The sequence below is a fragment of the Nyctereutes procyonoides genome, unplaced genomic scaffold (assembly GCF_905146905.1).
Source record: "Nyctereutes procyonoides isolate TBG_1078 unplaced genomic scaffold, NYPRO_anot_genome, whole genome shotgun sequence".
NCBI classification, from domain to species: Eukaryota; Metazoa; Chordata; class Mammalia; order Carnivora; family Canidae; genus Nyctereutes; species Nyctereutes procyonoides.
In genome coordinates, this window is record NW_026575125.1 from 48,618,880 (window position 1) to 48,643,707 (window position 24,828).

The 24,828-nt window shown below is 47.2% G+C and overlaps 2 protein-coding genes across 2 annotated transcripts; one reads left to right on the forward strand and one right to left on the reverse strand.

Annotated features, from left to right (window-relative positions):
- Positions 1 to 730: 730 nt before the first annotated feature.
- On the forward strand, positions 731 to 2,166 carry CXCR3 (C-X-C motif chemokine receptor 3). Its single transcript, XM_055338032.1, has one exon. The coding sequence runs from the start codon at positions 731 to 733 to the stop codon at positions 1,853 to 1,855; it is 1,125 nt and encodes a 374-aa protein (XP_055194007.1). The 3' UTR covers positions 1,856 to 2,166.
- Positions 2,167 to 3,200: 1,034 nt separating this feature from the next.
- Positions 3,201 to 21,995, reverse strand: GCNA (germ cell nuclear acidic peptidase). The gene is made up of 10 exons (XM_055338033.1): positions 21,946 to 21,995; positions 14,828 to 14,874; positions 14,406 to 14,442; positions 12,555 to 12,637; positions 11,574 to 11,660; positions 10,253 to 10,328; positions 7,093 to 7,237; positions 5,734 to 5,872; positions 4,237 to 4,441; positions 3,201 to 3,911 (listed from the first exon to the last, which is right to left on the reverse strand). The coding sequence occupies exons 1-10, from the start codon at positions 21,993 to 21,995 to the stop codon at positions 3,605 to 3,607; spliced, it is 1,176 nt and encodes a 391-aa protein (XP_055194008.1). The 3' UTR covers positions 3,201 to 3,604.
- Positions 21,996 to 24,828: the final 2,833 nt, after the last annotated feature.

Genomic DNA, 24,828 nt, shown 5'->3' on the forward strand with positions numbered 1-24,828 from the left:
TCATCTGCAGAAAGTGGGAGGTAGAGGCTTACCACTGGATGGCCTCTAAGGCTTCCTTCAGCAATGACTTGGAACTTACTCTTCCATGCGGGACCAAATTGACACGGAGAAGGCTTGCAGCCCGGGGAGGGGGCAACTTTGCAGGGTCACGGGGTAAGGAATATTTCCACTAGAGCTTGGTGGGGGAGCCCCCAGTGGGTGGCAGATGGCCTCGGAGTTTGGGAAGGGAAGAATGGGAGCAAAAAGCACGTGATTGGGGGGGGCGCTTCTGTGTAGAGGCCCCATAGGGGCAGGAAGTTGGGGGTCCCCAGGCAAGGACTAAGGAGGGAAGTGGAGGGCCAGTGGCTGACTGGGAGGGGGGACTGAAGGGAGGCGCCTGGGGAGGAAGGTAGTAAAACTAGGTGTGGCCTGGAAAACAGAAGGGCTAGCCGGCCAACCAGGAAGAGCCAGGAGAGAGGAGAGGGGGCAGGGAAGGTTCTTGACTTGGGAGGGAAGCCCTCTCTGGGGCCCACAATCCCTGGGCTGATGGGATGGCCCAAGAGGGTGAGAGAGAAGGGTGGCGGTGGTAAGGGTGGTCCAAGGCTGGGCAGACCCGAGTTCAGTAAAGGCAAAGCCTTGGAAGAAAGGCAGGGACGGTTCCAGGGGACGGCCCAGGCCTGGGGCCTGCTTTCCCAGAGGAGCCCCTCAGAGCCACCGGGCTCCAAGCAGCAAGGAGCACCGCCAGGCCTTCATGCAGTGCGCCCCGTGCCTCCCTCCACAGATGAGTGAACGCCAGGTGTTCCAAGCCTCGGAGCTCACCTACCTCCTGGAGAACTGTAGCTCCTCCTACGACTATGCTGAGAATGAGAGCGACTCCTGTTGTGCCTCCCCGCCTTGCCCGCAGGACATCAGCCTGAACTTTGACCGTGCCTTCCTGCCCGCCCTGTATGGCCTCCTCTTCCTGCTGGGGCTTCTGGGCAACGGGGCTGTGGCAGCAGTGCTGCTGAGTCAGCGGGCGGCGCGGAGCAGCACCGACACCTTCCTGCTCCACCTGGCCGTGGCCGACATGCTGCTAGTGCTCACGCTGCCCCTGTGGGCGGTGGACACCGCCGTCCAGTGGGTCTTCGGATCAGGCCTCTGCAAGGTGGCCGGGGCCCTGTTCAACATCAACTTCTATGCGGGGGCCCTCCTGCTCGCCTGCATCAGCTTTGACCGGTACCTGAGCATCGTGCACGCCACGCAGCTTTACCGCCGGGGCCCCCCAGCCCGCGTGACCCTCACCTGTGTGGTCGTCTGGGGGCTCTGCCTCTTCTTTGCCATCCCAGATTTCATTTTCCTGTCGGCCAACCGCGACGAGCGCCTCAATGCCACGCATTGTCAGTACAACTTCCCACAGGTGGGCCGCACGGCCCTGCGTGGGCTGCAGCTCGTTGCTGGCTTCCTACTGCCCTTGCTGGTCATGGCCTACTGCTATGCCCGCATCCTGGCTGTGCTGCTGGTCTCCAGGGGCCAGCGGCGCCTGCGGGCCATGAGGCTGGTTGTGGTGGTCGTGGTGGCCTTTGCCCTCTGCTGGACCCCCTACCACCTGGTGGTGCTGGTAGACACCCTCATGGACCTGGGGGCCTTGGACCGCAACTGTGGCCGAGAAAGCCGTGTGGATGTGGCCAAGTCTGTCACCTCAGGCCTGGGCTATATGCACTGCTGCCTCAACCCACTGCTCTACGCCTTTGTGGGTGTCAAGTTCCGAGAGCGAATGTGGACGCTACTCCTGCGCCTGGGCTGCCCTGACCATAGGGGGCACCAGCGGCATCCAACATCGTCCCGCCGGGAGTCATCCTGGTCAGAGACCACAGAGGCCTCCTACTCCGGCTTGTGAGGTTGGAGGGGGGGGCGGCCTCTCCTTTCACTGAGCAGCCTGGCTGCCCCCACCCTCCAGGTTCCTCCCTCCCTCTCCCTGTTGCCTTACTCCTCAAGCTGCCCCTGGGATTCTCCAGCAGCCCCAGCACCCATGGTTCTCCTGGGGGGCCACCCCCTCAACCCCCCACTAGCTCTAGGAGCTACGCCATTGCTGCTCCTTAGCTGCCAAGCCCCACTGCCATTCCAGAAAGCACCCCACTGCTGCCTTGGGGCCCCCACCGCCCTTCTTATCCAGTTACTAGACCTTGGTCTTTCCCGGTTCAGGAAGTATGAAGCCAACAGCATAGTAGAGGCTGCCCCTATGGGAACTTGGCCCAGCCCTCCGCCAAACTCAGCAGCAACTGTAGCTGTGGTCCCCAAGATCTCTGTAGTTGCTCCATGTTTAATTGTCATGTCTAAAATTCTGCTTACGACTTTTCAATAAACATGATCGTTGGGACCAGGGAGGTCAGTCGTGCATCATTACATCATTAGAGCCACCCCGGCACAGGCTTCAGGGATGCATTTCCTGTTCTCCTTGCCTGGCCCTAGGGCTGTGCCAGCCAGTGCCACTGCTTGTGTTAACAGCTATGTTGAGCCTCCTCTCTGCCCTCCTGGGTACTCTTGCCCCTTTCAAGGAAGCACCCAGGTGCATGGGTGTGGGCTAACAGTTACCAGACCTGCCAGACTCTGTTTAGGCATGATTTGGGGCAAGGGCCTTCAGACATGAGTTAAGACAGTCCCTGCACTCCAGAAGCTTCGGCCAGCAGGGACGATGTGGTGAGAAGTAGCAATAAATACCCAACAGCTGAGGCCATGAGGCAAACGCGTAGCACACGGGGAACATGGCGCTCAGAGCCCTGGGGCTGGAACTATTTAGGAAGGCTCCCTGAGGGATGCCTGGGTGGCTCAGTGGTTAAGCGTCTGCCTTCGGCTCAGCATGATCCCTGAGTCCCAGTATCGAGTCCTACATCAGGACAATTTTATTTAGATTTTATTTATTCATGAGAGACACAGAGAGAGAGGCAGAGACATAGGGAGAGGGAGAAGCAGGCTCCATGCAGAAAGCACTGAGGTGCTTAGGGACAGTCACAAAATCAGGGAGAAACCCAGAACAGCGGAACGGCCCAGAGTGCTCTCGCAGACACGTTCTGGACAACTTCTGACATCCAGGGTCTTGGACAAAAAGACCTGAGGGTTTGTTCTGTGCTAGGCACAGGCTGCCAATGAATGGACTCTGTTAACCAGTAAATTGCAGAAAACATTTTATTGGGTTTTTTGGGGGGCGGGTTAATGAATGGTTACATTGGCTTACATGGCTTTACTCAATATCAAGAGCAACTCACGAAACATGTCTTTTATGTCTAGGTATATATGTTGGCAGCCCCAGTCCTGAGAATGCTGCCTTTAAAACTGGTTCTCTTCCCAGCATCATTCTCATTTTTTCTACCCACCCCTCCCAAAAATGCAGTTTGCCTTTTGCACTTATGTTCTATGTCTTAAAACTATGGAATCTAAGTAATATACCCAAAGGGCTTGTGAGTACCATCAAGGATACAAAATGCTTAGCAACAGAATCCTTGCTTAAGAACAATCATCACTAACAGTATGAGGCTATAATGAAAAGGGTTAAATCTTATTATTCGTCACTTAGCAGAAACAAAGATATTTTTCTAAAACTTCTCAGCGGTAGGGTGCTCAGCCCACACGAATACACTCCCAGATAATCTCAATGATCCTGATCCTGATCCCGATCTTGATCCTGATCCTGATCTGGATCCTGATCCTGATCCCGATCCCGCCCTTGCCTAATGGCATAATCCTTGCTGAGCCTTCTCATCACATCCCCATGGCTTATCCCTTCCGTCTCATGTTTAATGGTTCTATAATTCTCCTGCACATACTTAGCAAAGGGTCTCACATGGGGCGCAATGGGGGTCCCATCCTTTCGAGTTAGCGGCAGCATGACCAGAGGTCCCTGGCATTTGGCACAGATGAAGCGATCAGTGTTCAAGGATCTGGTGTAGCGGCCAACCCTATGGAGGCAAAAGACATCACATGATAAAGGCACATGATATCACATGATATCAGTCACGGGCACCTCAGCATGTTTTCTGAGCTGCTGGCCTGGGGCCCAGATTGAGACACTTCCTGTGGCCTCTCAGAGTGGGTGGGACACCTAAATGGCGGCGGCAGGCCAAGCTGGCTCCACATAGGAGAGCATGGAGGAAGAAGAGGTGGAAAGGAACAGAGAAGGTTTACTCAAGTCAGCTGGCCATGTACTAACAAAATCACAAGGAAATAGTTGGAGGTTGTGGTAGAAAGCATCACTGAAGAAAAATCTGAGGCCAAGGGTCTTACCTGGTTTTGCACCGGGTACACTCATAGTGGATCCTGTAGTTAATCTTGTAGTTATGACAGCGGGTGACCATGGGCAGCTCTGGGTGCACCATATTTGATTTCTTGGCATAATACTTCCATGCATCACCATGAGAATCACGGACGCCATCCAATAGCCAGGAGGCTGCGTGGCAGATTTCATGGATCAAAGTATCCCGGAGTCGGTCTTGGAAGAGGTTATGAAAAAAAAATCATAGCACTTAAAACAATTCGCTCCAGTCTGCTAACCAACTACCCCCAGACTCTCAGCCCATGCCACACATAAAGCCATTTCCTATAAGCCTATGTAAGGAAGCAGGAGTGGTGGCTTCCCAGGACTGAAAAGTAACATTTCTACCCACTTCAACTGATTTTGTTGACATCAGAGACCTTAGGTGAGCACGTCTTTTCAGAACAGCTCAAACGTGCTCATTCTCTTGTGGGATGCTGCTAGAAATACATCCAGCCAAGCCCCAGTTTCCACCCTCCATAAACAGAAGTGGACAGAGCAGGGATCCATGGCCATGGCTGTAGTGTTTGGTCAGGAGAAGCTCCAGGGAGAAAATGGGATCTGAGCCGGCCCCTTGACAACTGGCTGGCTCTGCAAGGTCTGGAAGGCCATTCTAGGTACAGTAAAAAATGTGAGCAAAGGCTGAGGCCAGGAAGGTGTGTGGCACGTTCTGAAAGCCAAGGTAAGGAAAGTTTGGCTGGAGTACAGCTGGCAGCAGCATACTGAGAGACATACATGGCCAAGCAGAGTGCAGAGTGGGGGGAGGCAGACTGGAAGGCCTGGAAAGCCAGGCTCTGCACTCTGGAGCCCTATGTGTCTAAGCAGAAAAGCGACGTGGCAGCGTGCTGGAGACCAAACAGAGCAAGATGAAGAGCGTGGTGCTGAGGGCCCATGCCTGGGTGGAGGCAAAGGAATAAGGGTGGAGGAGCAATTTGAAGCTCTGGTGGCTGGCTAAGCTAAGCAAGGTAGGGGATAGGGGGGTCCTGAACCTCAGTTACTGGGTGAATGGAGATGTTACCGCTGGCGAGGGGGAGCTAGCTGCAGAGAGAGTTAGCCCAATGGAAAGATGGCCAAGTTGTATTCTCAAGGATGGCAAGACATCTGATGATGTCCTCCAAGCAGGGGCGCCTGCGTGGCTCAGTCGGTGAAGCCTCTGACTCCTGGTTTCAGCTCAGGTCCTGATCTCAGGGTCTGGGCTCTGCGCTCTGGGGGGAAGGGGAGTCTGCCCCTTCCCCTCCCTCCCTTCTTCCTCTGCCTTTCCCCCTGCTCATGCTCACCACTCACCCTCTTAAATAAATAATAAATCTTTTTTTTTTATTTCTAGGAAAAAAAAATAATGTCCTCAGAGCAATGCCCAGCAGGCCTCTCTACCCAGGAATGACAGATAAAGCTATGGCATAGGCTGCCAAAAAAGACCAGCTCCTAAGAGTAACCTGTGCCTGTGCCACAAGGAAAGCTGCCTTGGTCACCTGCAGAGTCGCAGACTTTCAGAGAAATCTCAATCTTCGCATAACGCTCCTTCTTCGGGTAACGAGTCTCCCCAGTGGTGCATAGGCCAGCAGTTCTCAGCATCTTCTTGTTCCAGCCAATATCTATCTTCTCAGGCAGCTGGGAACAAAACAGCAAGCAGAGTCTGTGAGTCAGCGAGCAGTTTTAAGTCAACCAAAGACTATTCACTCAAGAGCTCCACAAATTGAAACATCCCAAGGAGCGTAAAAGCCAGGTTGAAGCCCAGGTGAAAACAACAGACAGGCAGTTGGGACCCAAGGGAAAGGGCTGAGGGCACAGGCATGCAGGACTTGCTGCGCTGCCTGGGGACACAGGTCGGGGCAGCCAAGGAGAGAAGTGAAAACTTGCTGAGGTAGGGAGGTGGAGCCCCACGTGTAAGAGCAGGAAGCTGAAATTGCACATGCACCTTGGTCCCCCGATCGGCCACTGGATGTAACACCACAGTCATGAGGAATGAGGAGTGCCTTCCCCAAAGGCACTTTCGCTTAGAAAGATTGGTGGACTTGCCTGGCAGATGGTTGCATCAGCGGAAATACTTAAGTCTGAAAACCCTAATGACCGCCAAGGCTCTAGATTCTGCCTCCAAGTTCTCTCTGATGCAGTCCACACCCCACGTTCTAGACAAGGTAGTTCTTCCCAGCAGCCACTTCATGTCCTATCACATCCCTGTGCGGTGGTGCCTACTGATCTTAATTTAAGCTCCGCCAACCTGATGCCCAAGGCCCTCCATTACTTAAGTCCTATGCTCTTGAGACCAAGTAATGGCCCAACTTGTATTGCTTACTGTGTCACAGGCCCTGTTCTAGGTACTTCAGGTGTATTACCTTCCCAAGGCCTAACAATAATTTTGTGAAGCAGCGGATACTATCATTGCTCCCGTTTTACAGATGAGGCAAACTGAGGCAGAAAGGGGCTTGCCCAGGGTCACAGAGCTCCTTCCCATTACTCTTCAACATAAAGCCTGTCTTTCTAGATAGTTAAGGATCAACACACGCCCTCTCCTCCACCACTATTGCTCTCTCCACCTACCATCCCTCAAGAACCAGAAGTCTTACTTCCTTCCTGCAGGCAATCTTATTTACTGACCACTCAGGTTCTCAGTGATTTTTTTTTCTGCCCCTGCTGATCTCCCGTGCCGGTAATAGTCTGTACCACAGATAATTACTCATAGACACTCTCTTATTTCTTTCACCTATACACACATCATCTTTCCATCTAAGCTGACACCTCTCCACAGCAGGAAATATCCAATCGGCACACCTCACAGCACCCAAGAGCATATATCTGGGGCTCATCCAGTGCTTATTCATCAAATATACCTTTTTATCAAAGACCGAACTGTTAAACAGGGCGTAGATCTTCTGGACCAGGCTGTCCTTGTTCTGCTTGAAATTCCTTCCAGAATACTGCTTTGCATTTTCTAGGTCACGCAAGAAACATCCAGGTATTTTGCACATAGCCCTCCTGCAAAAGTAAGTTCAACTGAGTTGTGTGTGGCTAAAGGAAGAAAAAAGAGAAACACACACACACAGGTCATATGGAGAGAGACTCAGAAAACTCCTTGGGCCCTCTTCCTGTATCCACCATCTCGCTTCCCTTCTCTCCTGGGGCAGATATTAAACTAAGGTAACACATTTCCAACCAATTAACCTGAGCACATCTTCCATTCCACGTGTTTAGTCATTAGACTTTTTCTGTTCTACCAGGCTGAAAACCTCAGAGGCCTTTCCAAATCCACTTTCTCCCCGCACCCCATATTCAAACAGGATACAAAGCTCGCGATCTCGGGACACCTGGGTGGCTCAGTGGTTGAGCATCTGCCTTTCTTTGACCCAGGGCATGATCCCAGTCTGGGGATTGAGTTCCATGTCAGGCTCCCTGTGAGGAGCCTACTTCTCCCTCTGCCTAGGTCTCTGCCTCTCTCTCTGTCTCTCTCATGAGTAAATAAATCTAAAAAAAAAAAAAAAAAAAAAAAGACCGCGATCTCCTTTACATCAGCTCTTCCAGTCAGCCCTCCTTTGCACCCCATGGTCACCCCTCGATGCCTTGCTAGTAGAGCATTCCTCTCTCTTTCCTACCTCCAGGCTTTCTTTCTTTCTCCCCCTATCCCAACACTTACGATTCATTTTCCTAGGCCACATCCCAATTCTGTCCCTACCCAGCCTTGTACCGACTGTTTGGCCTGGCCATTCAAGGCCTTGGGGTCAACCAGGTCCCAAGCTCTGTTTCCAGCTACCATTTCCACCATGGCCAAATCGAGCAAGTAGAATGTTCTTGGGAAAGGAAGTGTGATTCCCCACAGTTCAATTCAATGCCTGGGCACACAACCCATTTGCCCATGAGACTGAGAATGACCACATCTCCACCACTCCTGAGAACTACCATCTGTGTAGTGCTTCCTCATGTGCAGAGAACTGCTTTCTGTGTGATCATATTTAATCCTAACAGCTACCCTCCAAAGAAGTGATTACTATTTGTATGATCTCCACTTGGCAGATGAGTAAACCAAGATCCAGGGTTTGGGTGATAGCCCAAAGCTCAGAGAGACACTGAATCTTCGGACCCCAATCTCAGGGTCTTCCCCTTTGACCACTACTGCTGCTCCATCGTTTGAGGCCTAATTCCAATGCATAAAGAACAGTGCTAAGTGCATGAAGGACTAACATTTGTAATAGCTGTTCATTGCACCCTTTTCTCCTGGCCGCAACAACCCCCAAGTCCCAGGAGATGAGCCCATAGGGCTGGAAAGATAAAACAGGAGCAGACACAGGTACGTGGAGTTTCTGACTTCACAGAACCCTGGAGACTAAGATTTTGCCAGGACACTTGTGAACCGCTAAGTCACAAAATAAACCATCTGTGAGGGGGCTGGGGTTGGGAGAGGAAATAAGAACCAAACCAGGCCAAGGCAGCTTAAAGTAGGGGTCTTGACCCCAAAGCCCAATAATGGTGACTAATGCCAGCTGCCTCAAATTACTTTGTCCTGAAAGCAAATTTCCATCCGAGAAGGTAGCAGGCGAAAGCCCAAACCATCTGCAGGCCTCAGCAGAGAATGGGGACCCCCCCAGGTTGGCGCTGACATCAAGCAGGCCTTGTGGTTTAGCTCGCCTTCCCCTCGATGTCTCTGTACCACTTCACTGCAGGCAGAGTGGCTCCACATCAGAGGACCCAACCAGACTCCAAGCAGGTACATCAGATACCATGACCAACAAGCAGCCTACACAGGAACAATGTGAAGCACAACAGGAAGCCTACAGGCTGCCACAGGAAGCGCCAAGGCAACAGTGAGGCATCCTAACAGACTAGCCTCCTTTGAAGGACGCCGAGGATGACACCAAGGGGCAGCTTATATGCCTTCTCTGCTCACACCATAGCCAAGCAACCCGGGTGCTACCTGAGGCATGTGTGCCTAGAGGCAAAAGCAGCTTATATACTGTGCATCTAGGAATCCAGAGAAGACACTTTGCTGAACAGGGATCCATCTAAGAAAGAACTACCAAAAGGATCATTTAACATAAAACTACATCAGCTGCCTCACCAAGCAAGAGGTGCAGAAACAAAGAGAGCCTCTATGCCTGGGTCCAAGTTGCTTTGCTGCCCCCCTCCCCCATGCCTGACACATTGTCCTTCTCCTCCCTTTAAGATGCATTTATTGTTCCAGAATACAAGTGAAAAGAAAATCAACAGTCCTTCGAATACATCCCTTGTTTCACAAGATAACTCAGATCTATTAGTCCTGGATGCAAGTTAGAACAAAGAACATTATGCTTACTACATCCCATTTTTAAGAGGAAAGATGAGAACTTCCTGGAATCTGAATGCAAAAACAAACAAAAAACATGTTCATTTTTAGCTTCCTTTCAGTATTGACATGTCTTTGGGCTAAATGATCTGTTGTTCTCAGGTTCCATTACATAGATCTATTACATCTAGCTTCATAAAGATAAAGGAACTACAAGCCATCTACTTCATCCTAATGTTTAAGCTTTTGAAATGTGTAAGAACACATACAGGGAGTAGGAGTAACTGGATGTGGCCAAAGCACCAGGAAAACCTGGAAGGCGATCTTGACCACCCTCTCTCCAATTCTATTGGATGGGAACATGTCCACTCTGCCTTCTTACCATCTTGGCTCCATTCACTTTGGTTTCATGCCAACAGGCAGTATTCAGCCTGAGGAAAACTCTCATGTTCGGCTACATATTATTTTTTGATCTGAGTTTAAGGACAAAGGAAAGGCCAGAGCTGCTGTGGGAGCAAAAGGGCTCTGGCCTGGCTGGAGAAAGTACAGGGATCTATCTCCTCCTCCTCCTGCTGCTGCTCTTATGCCCCTCCCAATTCAGGGATGGAAACCTTGCCCTCCTCCCCCACCAGATTCCTTCATCCCCTTGAAGACCCTCCCCTAAGTCCAGTTGGACTGCTTAACACAGGACAATGGTACAATTGATTCCCATGCAGTTTAACATGAACTGTACGTACCCAGGCTTGGATTTTTCAATTTTCCCTGCACCAGGCTTTTTCTTCGAAGGCGCACGCCTTTTGGATGCTCTCACAGCTGAAAAGACAATAGTTGGTTTGTACCCTGAAAATCAGTCCTATCAAGCAACTGGCAGAGAGGTACACCTGGGAGGAGCCCCCACAGCCACACCCAGAGCACCATCCAGAAACAGAAACTGTCTAAAATCTGCATGCTCTCCATCGGTCCGTGTCAACGATTCTTCCTACATGAATCCCAGAGCTGCTAGCAGAGGACACCAGGTAGGAATCCATCATAGGTACAAGGAATGTAATGAGGTTACATGAGCATGCTGCTAGAGGTTAGGCTGTGTAGGCAACTGAGGCACAAGAAGTATAAGGAATGTTATGGTATAGCTCACACACTTGCTCAAAGGAAGTGGCTCAGGGGCGCCTGGGTGGTTGAGTCGGTGAAGCGTCTGCCTTCGGCTCAGGCCATAATCTTGGGGTCTGGGGATGGAGTCCCCCCATTGGGCTCCCTGCTCAGCAAGGGGTCTGCTTCTCCCTCTCTCTCTGCCCCTCCCATCATCCCGTGCTCCTGCTGTCTTTCTCTCAGATAAATAAAATCTTAAAAAAAAAAGGAAGTGGCTCAGATTCTAGGCAAGACCTCCACTCAATAAACAAGCCAAATCTTTCCATCTTTGGTTAGCACCCATATACTGCCAACTGCTCTAGCCAGAGACTTCTTTAACAGTAGTGTCATTCATTCATTTATGTAAAAAAAAAGTATTAGACATCTATCATGTGAATACCAGGGTAGACCCTGGGAGAGACTTAAAAATGAGTAAGAGTCCTGCCCCATCAAGAGGTTCACTGTCTACATGGGGGACAGCTTCAGAAACATATTCTAAGACAACCAGGTTATCAGTGCTTCAGTAGAGATGGGGTCTGAGAACTTTGGGGACCCAGAAGGGAGGAGCATCTCTGATGTCTGGCTTCCTATAGGAACTGACAAGTGGGCTGGGCCCCAAGAAAAATGGGATCTCCTCAGGACAAAAAGTGCAGAGAGAAAGCATGCCAGGCAGAGGGAATGGCAAATCAAGACGTGGGTGTTCCTCTCCCATTTCCAGAAAGATCCTTCTCAATGGGATGGCTGTCTCCCTTAGCCATGAGGAAGTTGCTGAAATGGCAATAAGAAAAAAAAAAGATGAAATGGCAATAAGGTTGGTAGGCAGGACAGGCAGACTTGACAGGACAGACCTATCCAGGGGGAAGGCATGGCAGGCACAGCTGGTGCACTTGGGGGGTGAGACGTATTCAGGCATCCTTGATTTGAATGGCTTACCAGGTGTCACACATATATTTTTGGTTTTACTCTTCCTTTTCCTTGGTTGTTCTACCACAGGGGTGGGCTCTTCATCTGGAATCTCCACTGTAGCCTCAGCAACATTTGGTGGTTGGCAGAGATTCTCACCAAGATTCGGCTCACCAACACGATGAGATGAATTGTGTTGGAAGACATCAGAGATATCCATCGCATTTCCATTTGAGGCAGCTTGGCCCTGATCACACGAATCCTCATCTATTATCAGCACAGGGCCCTCAAAATCACTACTATCATCATCAGTAATAAGTATTGGAGCCTCCTGGGCAGGACGCTGCTGCTCCTCATTATCAGAGAGCACATCTAGAATCTCATCTGAAATTCAAGAGACATAATCACATATTCCCTCCACCTCCCTGCCACACACTCAACTTCAGATTATTGAGCTCTGAGAAAAACAAAAATCTCTAGAAAATATGAGGATAACAGTGAAAGGCAAAGACAAACAGCTAGCTGGAGCAAGCAAGGGTTCTCCTGAGAAGTCGTGGTGGGCTGACTCAGACCCATCACCTACCTAAGTCTCCAACAGGCTGGAAAAAATGAACCCACATTTCTCACCTAACCCCCTCCCTGCTTTGTCATTCCCACACACAGGAGGAAAAGCGTCGTGGCAGCGGGGTGAGAGGGATAGAAGAGAGATCTTTATACCTTCTGAAGTGTCAGTTCCTGATTTTTCTCCCCACCCTTCCCACCCTAGGGCCCCATATATAGCGCTTGCTTGGTAGGTAAAAACTCTACAGAGGGGGACGGCCAAGGTCTAAACCAGCAAGAACAGCTGCTTCTGTGTCTGGAAATTCACCAGGGTGGGGTGGGGAATCCAGCCATATCCACATCCAGTGGAAAAGCTAGAATAGAACATTTGCTGCCTTGTATCCCAAAACCACCATGTTATGGGGCTGCAGAGCTCAGCCACTTCCCTCAGTTAGTAAGGAGTATACCGACCTTCGCTGCTCACATCAGATATGTGAGATCTCACTTTATCACTGAAGTACTCATCCTCAGAGTCTGAGTCAATCACCACATAGCTGAGGGATGGGACAGGGAAAGACCAAAGACAAACATAAGCACCGCAGTCTTCTTTCCACAGCCTTTCCTGACTCCTCTACCGTGAATGTGGTCATCTAGAAATGGTCTGTTGGCTTGTTTCCTGTGATAACTCTGTTCCCCTTCGTTGGAACTGCTCGATCCTTATTCCTGACTTTCCATCTTTCTACCAAACCATTCCATCTGTCTCAATCCTTTCAAAAGGGGTTATCTGTCAAGTACTGAGTGAAATGGGCTGTCAGAGGGCATATGTTCTAGCAGTCCAGGTGCAAGGCAGAAAGGGACTAGGGAAATGCTGATTTCCATTAGTTAATTGCCAGCTTTCTTTATGAGGGTTGAGATCCAGCTGCCCAAGAAGGGTAGAGGGCCAGAGTTGGGAGACTCAGCCTGACAGTGGGGAGGTTTCTCCCGGGTACCATTCTCTGCACCCCAAAACCAGCACCACTCTGACAGACTGCTTGGGCAGGAGCCAAACTCGGCAGAACCCCTGTGCTACCCACAAATATTGTAGGAGTGCCTGGCTGGCTCAATCGGAGGAGCATGTGACTCTTGATCTCAGGGTTCACTGAGCCCCACGTGTAGAGATTACTTAAAAAAAATAATAAAATCTTTTTAAAAATGAAAAATAAAAAATATTGTCAAATTACAAAAATTTAAAAATTAAAGAATAAAGAATGGGCACTTGGGTGGCTCAGTCAGTTAAGCATCTGTCTTTGACTCAGGTCATGATCCCAAGGTCCTGTGATCGAGTCCCCTGTCAGGCTCCCTGCTCAGCGGGAAATCTGCTTCTCCCTCTCCCTCTGCACCTCCCTCCACCTGTTCTCTCTCAAACAAATAAATAAAATCTCTTAAAAAAGAAATAAAATAAAAGGGACACCTGGGTGTCTCAGTGGTTGAGTGTGTGCCTTTGGCTCAAGGTGTGATCCTAGAGTATCAGGATTGAGTCCCGCATCAGGTTCCCTGCATGGAGCCTGCTTCTCCCTCTGCCTATCTCTCTGTGTCTTTCATTAATAAATAAATAAAATCTTTTTTAAAAAGAAGTAAAACATGAATGACAATGATGGAAATATCCTGCATCTCTGACTGTGCTGTTTACACTACCATATACATTTGTCAAATCTCATCAAACTGTATATCAAAAAGAGTGAATTGGGATCCCTGGGTGGCGCAGTGGTTTAGCGCCTGCCTTTGGCCCAGGGCGCGATCCTGGAGACCCTGGATCGAATCCCACGTCGGGCTCCCTGCATGGAGCCTGCTTCTCCCTCTGCCTATGTCTCTGCCTCTCTCTCTCTCTCTCTCTCATTCTCTGTGTGACTATTATAAATTTAAAAAAAAAGAGTGAATTTTGTTATATGCCATACCTCAACAAACCCACTACGGTAATTCAAGGAGTCAATGTAGACACATCACTTAACTAGCATCCTATTTTGGATTTATTCCAGTAATTTTTCTTAGCACCTCCTATAGTCCGGCAGGTGGGCAACACCCCTTTGGCCCATAAGGGCAAAAGGAGTAGAGAAGGCAAGTTAGAAGACAGATCATCACAAAGGCATTCTGAGGAAGAAACCGACCAATGTAGTTAATGAGCCTGACATAAAGAACTTAATACTTGAACCTGGTTGTGAGATCAGATACCCACTATAACCCTGAACACAGTGTGCAGAGGAAGCAGGATGTTTATTCTCAAATCTTCTTACCCACAATGTCATCCCTCAAAAAATGTCCAATTTCACTACTTTTCCTACTCACCTGACATTCCCCTTCTGCTCCTTCCTTTTGGTTGCATCTAAATCAGAGAAAAAAAGGGGGTCAGGAAGCAGGGTAAAAATCTGGTTACCCCCATCTTTAACTCCCTAAAGCCAAAGTCCAGAAGTTAGGGCTGGTTAAAATCGATGGGAGACTCTTAAATCCCTCCCTACCCCAAGGAAATAAAAGGAGGCCTAAAATGAAAAAGTCAAGGTAGCAAACTGGAAAGCGAGCACAGAGAACTGCCTCTGCTCCTAACAGCAGGGAAATAATCATTTCACCAATCTGGAGAGAGACCCTGGGGGAGACAAACCCTGATCCAGCTTACATCAAATGTCCAAAATTACATTTCAGTCATCGCCACAGAGACAGGATTAAGTTACACCTTGAAATGGACATTGATGCTTTGAGGGGACTCTACTTACAGGGCTCAAATTCTCCATCACTGCTTGAGTCCACAGTAATAATGCAACTGCAAAAAATGAGACATACACAGTTATAAAGGAAGGCAATTAACCTCAAACGGCAAGCCCACAGTCCAAATCTCACAGGGAGAGAACCACCGATCAGTGTTTCTGAAATGCAAAAGGTTTTTAGGAGTTACAAAATTAACATCACAGTAGGGGAGGTGAAGAAAAATTAGAAGCAACAAGGTGCTCAGTATTTACTGCAGAATCAAAGACAGGGAAACAATGTTAGTTATCATCGGCCACTGGCGAGAAGCCTGTCTTCTGCCAAGTGATTTATTTCTATTTAAAAGATGTGAGGGGATCCCTGGGTGGCGCAGTGGTTTAGGCCTGCCTTTGGCCCAGGGCGCGATCCTGGAGACCCAAGATCGAATCCCACGTCGGGCTCCCGGTGCATGTAGCCTGCTTCTCCCTCTGCCTGTGTCTCTGCCTCTCTCTCTCTCTGTGTGACTATCATAAATAAATAAAAATTAAAAAAAAATAAAAGATGTTAAAGTGGGCAGTCCTGGTGGCTCAACGGTTTAGCGCCGCCTTCAGCCCAGGGTGTGATCCTGGAGACCAGGGATCGAGTCCCACATTAGGCTCCCTGTATGGAGCCTGCTTCTCCCTCTGCCTGTGTCTCTGTCTCTAATAAATAAATAAAATCTTTAAAAAAAGACATGAAAAGTGAGGGGTTCTCTGGGGGGCTCGGTCCATTAAATGTCCAACTCTTGGTCTTGACGCAGGTCGTGATCTCAGGTGAGATGGAGCCCCACATCAGGCTCCGCGCTCAATGGAGAGTCTGCCAGAGATTCTCTTCAGCCCCTCCCTACCCCCACTCTATCTCCAAAATACACAAATAAATCTTTAAGAAAAAATAAGAAAACAAAGATATGAAAGTGAATTCTGAGAAATGGGCCACAGGTGAAAGGACTCAATGTTGAAGAGATTACAGGTAAAAATCAGAAGGACAAATGCTGAACTCCATTTCTCAGGAAGCAAATGAAGGGTGATTTCTAAGCTGCAACTGCTCCAGACTGTGATGCTGGGGCCTCTTGCTTCTTTGCTCCCCCCTAATAACATGCCAGAGACCTTAGCACTCACCCCTCCACACCCTCTCCCGGCCTTCCCACGGCAGGCTGCCTCGCCCCTTATAGTTGCACAGTAATGCCTGAGGTGACACCAAAGCGCATTCTGGCTTGGGATCCCTTAGCTCTCCAGATTGCAGCTGAATGGATATCCACTTCATGACATGGATCTACGATCCAGCTCCAACAAGTCATGCTACAGTAAGCATCACTTCAGTGCTGGAGCCCAGCTACAATCTAGGACTTAACATAGGTTATTTTAGCAATAGCTAGTGCGATACAGAGCTCACATGGGAAACTAAAAGTGCTAAAGAAGGTGGACATAACAGTTAAAAGGTTTTACGTGTCAAGGTAACCCTAACCACTTCCTGAGGGCTCTCATTTTAACCTTGAGGTTGGTTACTGGATGGATTACACACCTTTTTCAGTTTTTTCAAGATGTATGCTGGCTCACCCCCTTGGTTCAATTTCCTTTTTTTTTCAATTTTTTAAATTTATTTATGATAGTCACACACACACAGAGAGAGAGAGAGAGAGAGAGAGGCAGAGACACAGGGAGAGGGAGAAGCAGGCTCCATGCACCGGGAGCCCGATGTGGGATTCGATCCCGGGTCTCCAGGATCGCGCCCTGGGCCAAAGGCAGGCGCCAAACCGCTGCACCACCCAGGGATCCCAATTTCCTATTCATTTATCAATCACTGTACACTGGACTGACATACTTGGTAGAAGGCCTTAAATTTGTTTTGTTTTTTTTTAATCAGCAAAGAAAACTCTTGCTGGGTGTATGGTTTCCCAGGTATGGGCCAAATCATGACCGGGGTTACCTCGAAACCCATATACAGCATACAACACCATATACAAACTAAAACGTGATTCATATCTATCTTTTTACATACTTTTTACATACTTTTGTGTTACACACACACACACACACACACACATTTAGAGGTCAGATGAAAGAAAAGAGGGATCAGGGACAAAAGGTTACACAAGGGAGACTCTCACTCTAATCCCTGAAGATAAAACATCGAATTCTGGGTTGGATAGTAATCATTGGGAAAAGCAGTCCAAGGAAAGTTCTAGGGAAGAAATAGTCAAAAAGGAGGCAAGTTTGGTTAGGTACCTTTTCCAAGTAAAATCTGCCGCCAGGAGTACAAGTTCTTCACAAGTGCTGCAAAGCTCATGTCACAGTTATTAGAGAACATACTCACCTGGGAAAAGCCAGTTGGTTTCACCAGAACCCTACCACAAAAGGACTAAGAAATCACATTAGAGGCTTTGAAAATATATGACTCAAGAACCTTCAAAAACTTTCTAGGATCCAAAGAAGATCTCCCCTTTAAAACTGGGCCCATACACCATAAAGATGGGTGTATGCTTGTACAGGAGTAGGGGGAAAAGATGATCTAGAAGAACCAACATCAATCATTATTACCGCAGAAGAATGGGAGGGCAGGTATGTGTGAGGGCAGACTTTTCACTTTTCACCAGAGATGCTTCTGTATTTATTTTTATCATGGGCCCATCCATATTCCCCTGGTAATTATTGAAAATTTTTAGAAAAAGTTATAATAAAATGTGGGTACATCTGTGGTACATTCATCCATTTGTTCATTTAACGTTTATTGAGCACCTACAATAGCTGGCCCACTAGGTGACCCATTTTGCTTTTGTGATCAAGTTCTTTTTAACTTAGCATAATGGTAATTTTTATTGTTTTAATTTTTTTAAAAGATTTTATTTATTTGAGAGAGATCAAGAACACATGGGGGGAGGGGCAGAGAGAGAGAGAGAGAGAGAGATATCAAGCAGACTCCATGCTGACTGCAGAGCCTGATGACAAAGGGCTCTATCCCAGGACCTTGAGATCACAACCTGAGCCGAGACCAGAGTTGGAGACTCAACTGACTGAGCCACTCAGGTGCCCCTGGTAATTTTTAAAATATGGTATTTCTGCTTGTCTATCTTGTTGTAGCATTCACAAAACAAAGAATCTTGGGCTACAAAAGACTAGTGAGCAGCCAGGCTATCAGAGGGTACTAAGTGGGCTTTGGTTCATCAATGAAAACCAGTCCCCTGCCCCTTACAGTATGTATTTCAGTAGTACTTCTGCCTTCAAACTGCAGAAACCTCCTCCACTCTGTGAATGACCTTGTCTCATGAGTCCCTGGAAAATAAAACCATCAGACAGAAACTGCCTCGTCCTCCCACCAACGAATCCTATCTGTAACTATGCCCGACTTTTTCCTCCAGAGTTAACAATGAACACAATGTTCTACCATGGTCTCCAGCCAAACCTTCCCCTGCACTGTGGATCTCATCTCCCTCCAGCCTTCTCAAGGATTTTATTCCTGGAATTTTCTATACTGTTTTTGCGTTGTTGTCCCCTCTCTTCTAGATTGTTCATTCTACTATCCCTAGACCCCACATCCCCCAATTTTATATTTCCAGCCTCGAACTCTCCACCAAACTCCTCTTGTTTGTGTAACCTCTTAGACATTTACTACTAAGGATTTGAAACATCACAGAGCCAACACAGAATTCCTGATTTCTTCCCTTAATCCTGTTCTTCTAGGACACTTTCCAATCTCAGCTGATGGCACCACCATCCACCCAGCAACATAAACCAATCACCACTGATTTCTCTCATTCTCTCACCTCTTACATCAAATCCATCAGCAAGATCTATTGGCTCTACCTCTAGAATACAACTCACCTAACCTAAGGCATATGTACCTCTAAGAAAGAAAAAAAGAAAACACTAGCAAATGATGACATGCTATTAAACATGTGATGCATCCCAATTTCAAAACTGCGGGGGAAAAAACCCTCAGAACTGATAAACTACCATATATCCTAAATTCATTCCAATCTTTCCAACTTTACTATTACCACCTTACCCCTAAGCCACCATCACCTCTCACCTAGACTTCTATAAATTATGCTCTCGGGCCTCAATTGTAAAGCCACCACTTACTTCGGGGCACCTGGGTGGCTCAGTCAGTTAAGGGATGGGCTCTTGATTTCAGCTCAGATCGTAATCTCTGGGTCGTGAGACTGAGCACTCGCTAGGCTCTCTGCTCATTGGAGAGTCTGCTTGAGATATTCTCTCCCCCCACCCTTTGCCCCCAACTCTCTAAAATAAATATATCTTAAGTTTTAAAAAAAGAAACACTTACCTCATAGGGTACTGTGAAAATTAAACAAGATAATGTCTGCTCTCCTACAGGATCATGTACTTCTCCCCCATCACTACATTTATCACACTATACTGTAATGGCTTGGTTACATGTTTCTAACTCCCATCCCAGACAGTAAACCATGCAAGGATTTAAAAGTATACCTGTTTCATACTGTTCAGTACAAAGTCACTACTCGACTATTTGGTTGAATAAAAGAATGACGAATCTCAAAAAGTGGTTCGAAGGACCCCTTTAATTATTTTCCACCCATGCCCTCAAAGAACCCTGTTTTTATTTTTATTTTTTTAGAACCCTGTTTTTAAAAGACTTTGCTTATGAGATCTTACCAACAATTTTCTCCATTTAAAAAATTATTTAAAAAATTATTTATGCATGCCCATTTATGCGAACCTTCTGTGAAGGTTATGTGAGGTACGGAGTCAGCCCAAAGTAAAAACGAACACACAAAAAAACTAACAGTGTCATCTGCATTAATGAACACACAGTGCCCAGATCCTGAAACCTTAATGGTCGGTCCCGACTTGCAGCAAGGGTGGGTGGAGAGCCTGGCTGGTCACTATCCAGCCTCAAGAGCAATCTCCAACCAGAACTCCAGGATCTGGTCTTCACAGGTATCATTTCCAGAACTCAGGTCTCTCAACTCTTCATCAAATGCTAGAGGAATGACTCCTGTTAACCAAATGTGCAAGTGACCAACTAATAAACCAGACTGTCAGTTTACTTCTCAGGAGAACTAATGCCAACCATCCACTCAGGGCACTATTTGGGAGTGACTGAGGGTCAGGGAGAGAGCTTAGTATTTTACCCTGTGCATTTTTGATAACACACGTTAATTTTTCAGTTGAATGCTGCAACAAGCATCTTTGTGCATTTAATTACTTTTATAAATTGGATCTCCCTAAAGTTGATTCCCAAAAGTCAAATTCATCAAAAGTATGACCAATTTTATAGCTCTTGGTACAAGTGCGTCATCATTTTCAAAGGGTTAGATCAGTGTACAGTTCAGCAACATTACTAGAATAGGATTAAGTATTTCTCATTTGCTCATTTAATAGGCACATAACATTGCAATTAGCATTTCCTTTTATTATTTATGTATTTTCCAATGTTTGTTCACTGCCTTCCTTTTCTAATCCCTCCTTTCATTTTAATTACTATCCTGTTATAATGTTTACCAGATAGTTTTCTGAGTGATAAAGAATACTGAAAAGAGGAGTGAGGAAGAGGAACACATTGTCCCTGTTCCTTCAAGAGTCCCACTCACCAGGAATAAACAACGTCTTATTTATTCTTCTAGAAAGTTCTTCTTAAACGTAAGCACATACCAGCACAAGTCAAATGCACACAGCTTTTAAAATAAAGTCATACATCCTTCTTCCCCAGAGCTGAACAAAGACCAAATCAGCCTGTGTATGTCTATATATGATTAAATAAACATGAGTTATGGGGAGAAATGGGAAAGGCATCAAGAAAAAGTGTGAATACACAGAAAGAATGTATGACAAAACCACATTTATGCACTTGAGTATACGTGAATATGTATATACAGAAATAAAATTGTTCTAACAGGAAAAGAAAAAGTCCTAGTATTTACTGGGTCAAAGGACATGGGCATTTAAAATTTTGATTATTTCTAGACTGCCCTCCAAAAAAGTTGCACCAATTTATATTTCCACAATGGCTATAAGAAATTGTCTGTTCTCCTAAAAATTTGCCAATTCCAGTTATTACTGATTTTTTTAAATCTTTGCCAATCTGATATACAAAAAATGGTATCTTGTTAAAATTTTTTTCATCTCTTTAAATGTAAGTAAAGTTGAATATGTCTATGGGCCAAATGTATTTTTTTCACTGAGAACTACCTCTTAATATCTTTTGCCCATTTTTCATGTGTTTACCTTTTTTAAATTGTTGATTTGTAAAAGTTCTTTGTTGACTAAGAAAAATAGCTTTTTATCATGGGTAATATGAATACTTTTCCAGTTGTCATTTTTATGCTTTTGTGGGATATCAAAATTAGGCTTTCTCCCCTCCCAAAATAATTGGAAACTAAATCCACCTGGTTTTCTAACATTTTTAGTGATTTCACTTTTTATTTTTAAATGTTTTCTCCATGCGTAACTTATTTTGTTATAAGGAAGATAAAGTAATCCAATTCTTCTTTTTTTCCAAATGGTTAGCCAATTACCTTCAAATTATTTGTTGATGAATCCATCTTTTTCCCACTGATTTGAAATGTCATTTTTTATCATGAGCTAAATTTTTATATTTGGGTATTTGGGTCTATTTCCAGACTCTCTGTTCTACGGTTTCTACTTTCTCCCTTATTATGTGCTTACAAGCTTACCTGTGAAGTAGGAAATCAGGGCAGTGTTTCAGGGGAGAAAACTTAAGAGGTAAGACAGCGATCTTAAAACACCTCCTTAACATGGAGAAAAAAAACACCTCATCTGTGTATCTCTAGAGGGCAACACTGTGAACAATGGGATGGAAGTAGCCTAAGTTTTAAGTTCATTTGAATGAAGAAATTTTTAGAAATTATACATACTCAACAATGCATTGTGTCGCTTCATGGAGTTGTATGCTCCTGGCCACTAACAGAGACTTTATATAAAGGATTCATGCATTGAGTAAGAGGCTGGACTCCTGTATGATTCTAAGATCCCTTTTTACAATTCTCATTTTATGACTAACCAAGTTATACACTTTGCAGACTTGAAATGAAAGAAACATATACTTTTTGAGAGTCATTTTGCCAACACAAGTAGGATTAAACTAAGAGAAAACAGAATTTTTCCAATCTCACCAATCATCATCCTGGATCTTAGATTGGCCGGCTTCTTCGGACATGTCCATGTCTATAGTCAAGACAAAAGTATACTTTTTAAAGAAAGCCAAAATCCAGAACCAACTTTTTTTTTAAGTAGGCTCCATGCCCAGCATGGAGCCCAATGTGGGGCTTAAACTCACAAATCTGAGATCAAGATCTGAGTTCAGATCAAGAGTTGGCTGCTAAACCGACTGAGACACCCAGGCGCCCCCAGAACCACCATTTCTACATTCTGCATATATCTTTGAGCAGCCTAGTCACCCTAATTTAAAGCCAAAGCTTTGCTTTTGAAATAAGATGTATTTAAATGTTTGTTGCAGGCTTTTCTTGGATGGAGAAAACAAGAGACAGGGTGTACCACCACCTCTCCCACCATGCCCTGCCAAGGTTCTTTGCAGATCAATCAGAAAGCCCAAAGCATGGGCAGCCCAGGTGGCTTGGTGGTTTAGCGGCACCTTCAGCCCAGGGCATGGTCCTGGAGACCTAGGATCGAGTCCCACGTTAGGCTCCCTGCATTGGGCCTGCTTCTCCCTCTGCCTGTGTCTGCACCTCTTGCTCTGTCTCTCATGAATAAATAAATAAAACCTAAAAAAAAAAAAGCCCAAAGCACATGGCAGCTTCTGATGTCCAGTCACCCCAACCGCCACATTATAGAGATGTGCAAAGGAAGACAATCATTCATTTATCAGCTCCCAGAGAAATTTTCCTCCTATTGTAAGGATTTAGCACCCACTATCTAGTCCCTGGCCCAGGGATATTGCCCCCAAAGGGGATTCCCACTCCCCACGTCCGCACTGGTCCGCCACTTCCGTCACACCTGCACTCTTCCTATTGCTGCGTAAAGCCTCAGGAAGTCTTCAGGCTTCGAGTCCTCTACCCTCTCCCGCCCCTCCACCTCTCTACTCCTATTGCCAGGCAGTCTTACACAGATCAGGGCACTATATTCCACCATCCAACCTCTACTCTCCCCCTCCCGTACCCACTTCCCAATGGTCTTACACCGGATTAGGTCACCCCCTCCCTCAACCGCTCTCCACCTTCCCTCAATGTCTTTATCTCCCTATTCTCGCTTTCTGCCTCTGCCTCACCTTGCACCAAAATGGCCTCCAAACCTCCACTCACCCCCACACCCCAGCTCCCTCTTCTGGTCCAGACCCCGCCCCCAACACTTCCGCCACCAGCCAGTCTTGCACCAATCAGGCCTCGACACCTCCACTCACTCCATTTCCCCCTCCCCCCTCCCTCTCACCCTTCCCCAAACCCCAGAAGGTCTTCTAGCAACAGGCCCAGACTCCACCCCCAGCCAGTCTTGCACCAATCAGGCCTTGTCACCCCCACTCACCCCACCCCCCCACCCACCTTCCGCCTTTCCCAGCTCCATGTGGCCTTACAGCCCTTACACCATCCCGCCCAGACCCCTGCTCGCTCCCACCCTCAGCGAGTTGTATGCTACACCAATCCAGCTTCAAAGCTTACACTCACGGCACCCGTACACCCCTCTCGTTGCAGCTGGCGGAACAGGCACCCCTCACCCACCGCTTGCACTCCTACCCACCTTCCATGTGCCCACATTTCCACCCCCCTACTCTGACCTCAATCGGCCCACCGGCCTTTCGGGACCAGGCATCGTACACCCCTATGCCTTCACCAGCCCTCCACCTCCCCCCAATCTCACTCAGCCAGCCAGTCTTCCACTACTCAGACCTAGATGACCTCCTCCCAACAGCACGCCACCTCCCCCAGCGGGATCTCCACACCGCCATTCCTCATCTTTGCTTTAGCAGAGTTCTATCGCAAAAAAAATAAATAAATAAATAAATAAAATTGCTTCTTCTGAAAGCATTTTTAAAAAGTGGAAACCGGCAAAATATTTTGCCATAATCTCAGTCCCCAGGTTCATGGACAGTCAGGGCACATGGTGGTCCTGATTTTAACGAAGTCCACTGAACTAGGATGAGCTTCAAGATTGTTTCCACTGCGGCACCCATTTCGGCCCCGCCAGGAACCTACCTGCTCCTGCCGCCTCGCTAGAGGCAGGTTGCCTCTAGTGTGGCTGCCTGCTGCTCAACTCCAGCTAGTCACAAACAGCACGGGAAATCTCCAGCAACTGCGAGGGAAAAACGGGCGCAAGACCTTTTATAGAGCCCAGGCTCAGTGGGGGATAGGAACTGACGTGGACCTGTACCCACCTATCACAGTGTGGTCACGGGGCAAATTTAAACCTCGCGACTAGGAACTCAAGTTTGGCGCCCAGCCCGAGTGCTTCCGGAGTCAAGTGTATCACTTCCACGGGTGTTGCTTGCTATGTCACGGCAAGCGCCATTTCATGCAGAGCTCTGGTCCCCAAGGCAGGTTTCTGCGGTTTGCTGATTCCTAAGTTAATTTTTTGGGTGACAGAGAAAAACTGGGCTGAATCTTCCCAAAGTTTCATTTTTGTGAGAACGCGATAAGCAAGCCTCATCCCTTGCCTGAATCACCCAAACCTCTAAGCCTGTTTGCCTGCCCTCCCAAACTACTCTGAGCGGGGGTGGGGGTGGGGGTGTCACTTAGACCCCTAGATAAGAGCAAGGCATCGATCCAGCAGTGCATGACAACACTTCACTATGACGTTTGCTTCCAGAATCCTCCAAATCCTGGAGATAGAGGGCTTTTTGGCACGCACTCCGAACACACCAAGAAAAACAGACACCAGGGAAGTAAAATGCTTTCTAGGTACTCTTTTCTCTGGCAGACTTCCGGACATTTCATAATTTAAACATGTAGCCAACAGAATACAAATAAAACCTCTCTGCATTTAAAAATATTAATAATACTTTTATTTCATGCGAGGCACTGTTCCCAGTGTTTTATGTGGTTTTA